At 41.4% G+C, this 7185-nt stretch overlaps 1 protein-coding gene across 2 annotated transcripts; it reads right to left on the reverse strand.

Moving 5' to 3' along the window:
- Positions 1 to 278: 278 nt before the first annotated feature.
- Positions 279 to 6135, reverse strand: LOC128734626 (uncharacterized). 2 transcript variants are annotated; one of them, XM_053828921.1, is made up of 10 exons: positions 6052 to 6135; positions 5662 to 5988; positions 5300 to 5593; positions 4965 to 5243; positions 4717 to 4899; positions 4473 to 4655; positions 2227 to 4419; positions 1898 to 2161; positions 1628 to 1830; positions 279 to 1555 (listed from the first exon to the last, which is right to left on the reverse strand). In XM_053828921.1, exons 1-9 carry the CDS (start codon positions 6056 to 6058, stop codon positions 1643 to 1645), a joined length of 3918 nt encoding a protein of 1305 aa, XP_053684896.1. In that variant the 5' UTR covers positions 6059 to 6135; the 3' UTR covers positions 279 to 1555; positions 1628 to 1642. The 2 variants fall into 2 exon arrangements, with proteins under 2 accessions (XP_053684896.1, XP_053684889.1); XM_053828914.1 differs by having other exon boundaries at positions 279 to 1830.
- Between the last annotated feature and the right edge of the window lie 1050 nt (positions 6136 to 7185).

Consider the following 7185-nt stretch of genomic DNA (forward strand, 5'->3'; position numbering starts at 1 on the left):
TTTGTTAACTACTATTAAAAGAAACATTTAAATCTATTGTACGTATCTATAAAAATATTAAACGTTGGGTTAGGTAGTTAGATGCATCCCAATTTTCTCAATCCCTTCTTTCCATTTAATACGGCTGACTAAAAATAGATGAATTATTTTTAAATGTTCACTAATAAACTACGAAGCTTAGAAACCCAGAGGAAAACTAGTCGGTTTTCATCAGTCCTTGTTCGTTTCCCTATAGTAGTTGCGAGGCTAAATACTACGGTTAACTAGAAATACACGAGCTGTTTGTAGTTGGTAGTTAGACAAATTTATTTCTTTCCCCTAAAAGTTAAAGCTAGACTATACGATGCTGTGAAAGGCTTATCCTAGAGAAATCTATTGTCTAAGCTATTGAGTTTCTGAATCGTAATAACCACAAAATTGTTGTTAATTAATATGTAAACCGGTACTTAACGTACGACCGTATGAGCACGAATGCTTACGATTATGCTACATTAAATTTCACTGACTATATTTTTATATTAGCCTTTTCATTTCAATATGGGTTTAAACCCCATGTAGGTATATATTATATGATCTAAGAAAGCCTATTCGTCTTATTTAAAATGGTGCAAGAACAAGTAAAACCTTTAGTTACGTCTGCCTAATTCTTTCATTAGTAGTCTTATGCTTAAACTTCTTATCATTAGATTAACCTTTACGTCCCCGACGTCCCCCTTTACGTTTGCCATATTTCTAAAGAGAATTTCAATTGGCCACTTTTGAGTTCCGGTATAACCGATACCGGATGGATAGTGTAAAAGTCATTATTGGTGACTACAAATAAAATGGATAACTTTTGCGCAGTCAATTTCTGATAACGTAAAAAAAAAACCCCCGCCGTGGTCTAGAATATCTCTACCATAATTTATCAGCATATTTTTCATTAAAGGCCAATCTAATGTGGTTCTTTTAAGACCAGTTGTATAAAAATCGATTGAAAATCAGTGGAGATACAGCCAAAACTGTAACTGAAAGTATTTTAATTTTTGATGTCGGTGATGTAAAGGTTAAGATAGTTGTATAGGTAGTTTAATATATAGTATAGATAGGTTATTATATAGTACCTAACTCACAATAATATCATATAATATTTACGTTTTCGAAACAGACTTGGACATTTAAATTATTAAAAATTTTCTTGTCTACGACATATGAATTTAAGCTACTATTGCAATACTAAATTTATCTTAGTGCTTCTAAAACAATCTGTCGTAGTTGTATTTTGAGTGTTAAAAATACTTATTATGTACGACTGGCTTAGCTTATCAAATTGTGATTTTTAACATCGTACTGATGTGACCTTACTAACCTTTCATATTAAGATTAGGTATTATTCTCAATGGCGGAACTAGCGCTCATACCTAGAGAAGGTTATAGCACCGGAAATTTTTGTCGATCGTTTTATTTCGTCGGCGATGCAAATAACAATGGCTCTCTATAACAGTTAATTCGATTTTTCTTGGGGGAGGGCTTAGTTCCACCAATGATTATTCTAAACACTAGTGATTTTAGCGTTCTAAATCGGGAAAAATATCGTCCTGTTAAGAAAAATCATACAAAACGAATAAACAGTATAGATAGTACTTACCAGCACCGGTTGCGTTTACACGATGGCACGTGCCTTGCAACTGTTGCCGGTGATTAGTTTTTCGGCGTCCAACGCAGCCGGCACTGCGTCGCGGTGCTTAAAGTCGATAACACAGTAAGCTTTATCGTTGTGATATCGCGTCCAAATGTTTGTAATTTCACCGTACATTTTGAACGTCTCATACATGGCGATCTCGTCGTACGCTGCAACAGAGATAGGTAAAAAACCCTTTATTTCACATTCCGTGATAGCGCACAAAAGTATCCTTACGTTCTTTAGCAGCTACGCTGATGGCAAACCCGGGACGCTCCTTTGGTTTCTTGTTTTGGAAAGCCACCCGCAGCAGCTGACCGCGATAGAGTTTCAGGTGCATCTCCAAGGCTCGTATCGCCTGATCGAGCGTGTCGAACTTGATGAAGGCCCGCTTCTGGCCGTGAGCCAATGTCAGGTTTATTGTTACGATTTGACCAAACTGACTGAAAACATCTGCCACATCTTCCTCGTTGGTTTCTAGTGGCAAATTGTCGACATAAACTGTAATTTAGGAAGGAGAAAAATAGAATAGAAAAGAAAAACAGCCAATAAAGACGGTTACATACTGCGACTGGACGCATCATTTTCATCTCTGGAAGCGCACGATTCTTGCTTTTTTTCTCGAAGTATTTCGTCGTCCCAGGTTGGTGATCTTTGCTTATCCTCATCCCATAATGGTGAACGATTTTTTGAACGTCTTGGGCTTAAACTTGAAGATTTTCGGCTAGGACGCCATTCGGGACTTCGGGAACGAAAGCTTCGAGCACGAATAAATTCTGGAGATCTGGACGGTGATCTAGTGTAGACCCGATCTCTTCTACTAGAGGGCGATGTAAGACGCGAACGGTAAGACACGTTCGGTGAGCGAGATCGGCTTTGTTGTCTAGCTCGAGTGCGATGTCTCAAACGGCTTGGAGATTTAGACGAAGATCGATTGTAGTGCAGCAGTGGGCTAGACAATAAGGCGCTTGAAAAAGGACTTAAACTGTCTCGCTTAAAGGGTGAATTGGACCTGGAACGAACCATGATCGGTGAAACAGACATCGATCGAGATTTTTGATATTCCGCGCGATTTGTTCCAGCAGTGGCCTCTGATGATCTAAATTTTTCTGCTTTTTCAAAGCGATCTTGCGCGGAAAGTGAACTGGACGGAAAAGCAGGGTCATCCGAGTTGGTCCAAGTGCGCGATGACTTCAGCTGCCAGGGTGCGAGAGATCCGCTAGTTTCCAATTCTTCTTGAACAGTTTGTTGAGATACTGGCGGTTGATCCTGAGTCGGTGGACCAGTAGGGTTTGCCTGTGCTCTACTCGTGTTTACGAAGTCCGTTTGAATGATATTCAACAATCTCAGCTGCTGGGGATAAGTGAACAATGTGAACAAATTCGCGCATCTAAAGCCGTTCTGTCCACTGATGAGATAATTAATCTTTTTATCCAAGCTCATGTGGATAAAGTAGGGTACTTCTTGGAATTGATTTATAATTCCATGGACGAGATGGAATTGTTCTGCCATTGGCAGTGAAGCAAAGGCCTGAATGCTGATCATGTTCCCTTCAACAATTTGCATTAATCGCTTCATAGCAGGGGTCACAAACGGCATCGATTGAGGACCGTTTGGTCCCATCATTGGACCCTGGGGTCCCATAATTGGACCCTGCGGACCCATCATTGGACCCTGCGGACCCATCATTGGACCCTGCGGACCCATCATTGGACCTGGCGGTCCCATCATGGGACCCTGCGGTCCCATCATTGGACCTCGGGGTCCCATCATTGGTCCTTGTGGTCCCATCATTGGACCCTGTGGTCCCATCATTGGACCCTGTGGCCCCATCATTGGACCCTGCGGTCCCATCATTGGCCCCTGTGGTCCCATCATTGGGCCCTGCGGTCCCATCATTGAGCCCGGTGCCCCTCTCATAGGGCTATAATCAAAATTCTCTATTGGACCGTTTGGTCCCATCATGCTGCTAGGACCAGGAACACGAAGGGGACCGTTGAGTCCACTGGGACTCATATGTTCATTAGAACTTCTCATCGTGGTATCTGACCCACTATTGCTCATTACACGACCATTAGGATTATTGGAATTTTTTTTAGATTCACTGGGACTTGTCAATGAAACGTTGAACCCTGTTTTTGTTCTGTCAGTCGGTGTTGTTGGTGTCTTGATTGGATTCATACCAAAGCTTGTTAGCGGAACATTTCGCAAATTCAATCTACTTTCTTGCACTAACGGTGGTCCCTGATTGGCAGCTGATTTTTTGTTCAAAATTTGCTGCACCTCAAATTGCTGTACAGATGGACCTCTAAATGTAGCATTCATTAGAGTAACGACGATTTTGTGTACGCCAATTGATCGGATCTGCAGTGAAGCCTCTAGCCATCCTTTGAATTCCATGCAAACAACTGCTCTTTCAGCGGACTTCCGAAGCACGAACTTAACCATTCCAATTTCGTTAAACTGGTCGTAGATGTCTTCGTCGGCAATGGCCGGATTAATTCCGGTAACATTTACGCACAATTCGGGGTCAATAAGCAGATTTTCGTTGGCCATATGAATGAGTAAACGTTTGCCGTTTATGAAATTCTTATTCATCAAGCATGCCCGTCTGGCTCCCAATCGAGTATCGAAGCTTAGGTATCCAATTCGGACAAATCCTTGTGTAACTTCTCGGAAATTGATCACATTGCCACATTTTTTAAAATATTCTCGAAGCTGTGGCAGCCCGATCCCGTCAGGATAATTCAAAATTTGAACTGCAAATAATCAAGAATTAGATTCATCATTTCAATTAGTGATCTAACGCTACCTTCATTTTTATAAAATTCCGGATTCGGATTCAAATAGAGTGGATTCGGTTCCGTTCGCAGTTTTAGCATTTCAGCACGGTTCTCCACTTCCATCATTTTACGCAGTTCGTTTTCTTTGTAAATGCGCATGCTGCTTTTAGGGAACGTTTCTGCGAGCGGTGCAATATCCGATAAATAACTTTCTACAAACGAACAACAAAAATTTGGAACTTTGACCTCGTGCTTGAGATTTGTCATAATTACCATCGGTATACTTTGTTACGTAGACGTTCTCCTGAGCTATTCGTTTTACGGACAGTGCCTGATTGACAGCGATATAAAACTGGAAGCGCACAACCGTACAGAGTCTGACTGCATCCACCCGATGAATGTAAGCTACGCGCCCGCACTCATTCATTGCTTGGAAAATTTCGTCATTTGTTAGAACTAAAAATAAAACCAACCGTAATTTGTTTAGACAAACAAATCTGCGTTGCAATATAGGTACTCACAAATGTTAGTCCTTTTCAGCAGAACTGCCGTGGTCGACTTACGCTCTCCGTACGTAATACGAGGGTTGTATATATCTAGTGCGACCCCTTGGAAATAATGAGGTCCATACAAAAACACATCACGGGCACTGTTGGAATTCATATAGGTCACGTAACCGACATTGGTTAGCACCGAAATTGGAGACTTTTGCATTTCCCAATCGACAATCTTTCCAAACTTTTCCAAATAATCTACGATATCCTTCTCCGGCACCTGACGTGGAATATTGGTGACAAGTACTACAATAATTCATAGTTATCAATTTCCTGTAAATCGGTAAATAACGTAAACTTACATTTAACTTCCGTCTCGGCTTTTTCATCGTATCTCAAACCAAAACCTTGACATTTACTAGCGATACTAGTGAACTGAAATTTTTTCGGTTTCTCCAGCAACATGCAAATACTGCGTTTGATGGGGGTGATTTCCACCTCGACACCTTTCAAGTGACGATCCATCATTTTAAGCGCACGCTGGGCCATTTCGCTGCGCTCGAAGGAAATGTACGCATAATTGCGGGCCGGCTTCTGAACGCATTCGATTGCTCCGATGTTCCGAAAATGTTCATAAATGTCGTCTTCGGTGATGTCTGCAAAGAATAAGCTTATTCACAAAAAGAAACTACCTAGATAAATGAGAAAATAGATCATCGCCTACATTCGTTCAACTGCTTTACCATGACCGAGTAGCGCGGCGTAAAGTTCCGATCGGAGTCCACCTTGGTGACAAACACCCGTTTACTCTGGAAGAAGCTTTGGTTCAGCCGAAGCGCTTTGACGGCATCGTCCCGGTGTGCAAATTTGACGAATGCTATTTTCGTCGGACAGTAGCCGCAGTTCTCCAGTCGAAACTCAACCGTTTGAATGCCTTTGCATTCATGGAAAAAGTCTCGCAACTGGTCTTCGGTGGCCGACTTTTGAAGATTGCCAACATAAATGTATAAGCTGTTTTCAGCTGGACTTTCTTCGTTTTCATCCGGTACACCTGGTAAGAGGCAAATATTGTATTTTTTTTGTGCAAAAATGAAGCAGTCTAGTGATAACCTACCACCCATGGCTGTAAAATTCCCAAATGCAAGCTATATTTTGTAGAATTAGAGGATATTCGTAATTTCTGAAAAATCTGTCCTTTTTTTTCTCTCTCGGACTTGGTTACAAGGGAATGCTCCGTTAACGAGAGCAGCGAGTACAACATCGAACAAAGAAACTCGATGCCCAATAGAAAATTTTGACAGATGCTGTTTTACGCATCTATCGACGAAATAGGATGCCGAAGAAATCAACCTATTAATCAACCGACTTCGTCGGATCGCGTTGGGTGGTTGTCTCCGTCACCCGACGCATTGGTATATTTAATCTGTTACCGTCGGGTAACGATTAAATCAGATGATAATCGGTTTACTCTGTACAGAATGATGTTTTGACAGCTAAGTCTGATTGATTTTTGAACAAGGCCAGTTTACTTCTAATTTACTTGTTCTTTATTTGAATAGCTAGGTAAGTATCCTTTACATAAAAAGACAGCTGCATTGAATTTGTAACTTATTATCGCTATTTTAGTTGGAATTTTGCACTGAAAATTATCGTGCGACTATTTTTTCCTATCGGATTGTGGAGCCACACAACGGAGATAGAGGTTAGGTCCAGTAACAAGCTGGTCTTGACTCGGTTTATATCTTCCTTAAAGGAACTCCGTCCGGATCTGCGTCGCCGTCAATGAGGCATGGAATCGAAAAGGTCCTGCGACAAGTTCATCTCCTTTGTCACGATGGGAACGGATTGGTTCTGCGGAGGAAATTGATCGATTGGCTTCATGAAGGATGAGCAGGTTAGTGAAATTAAACTATAGGAGTCAATATAAGTGTTCGTGTATGTTCCGCAGAAGAGAGAGATTTCTTCAATGAACAGCTTTTTTCGATTCCAATTAATTACCTTCTGATCGTTACAGGTTGTCATCGCGACGTCGCTCGTGCTATTTCAAGCAGTCTTCTTCGTTCAACTCGGTCTTGGGCCGCTGGTCGCCAATTCTCAGAAGTCGAAAGTCGCTTTTAAATTGGTCGAGCGATACCGCACGGTGGGCATCTCTGTTCCTGAGGCAGGAGGAGTTGTTGAAGAGGGCCACTTTCAGGGCATTATTAGGAGCATTTTTATTAGAATTAGGTTTGGTTCTATAGACTTCAAT

Source organism: Sabethes cyaneus, chromosome 1 (assembly GCF_943734655.1).
Source record: "Sabethes cyaneus chromosome 1, idSabCyanKW18_F2, whole genome shotgun sequence".
Taxonomy (NCBI): Eukaryota; Metazoa; Arthropoda; class Insecta; order Diptera; family Culicidae; genus Sabethes; species Sabethes cyaneus.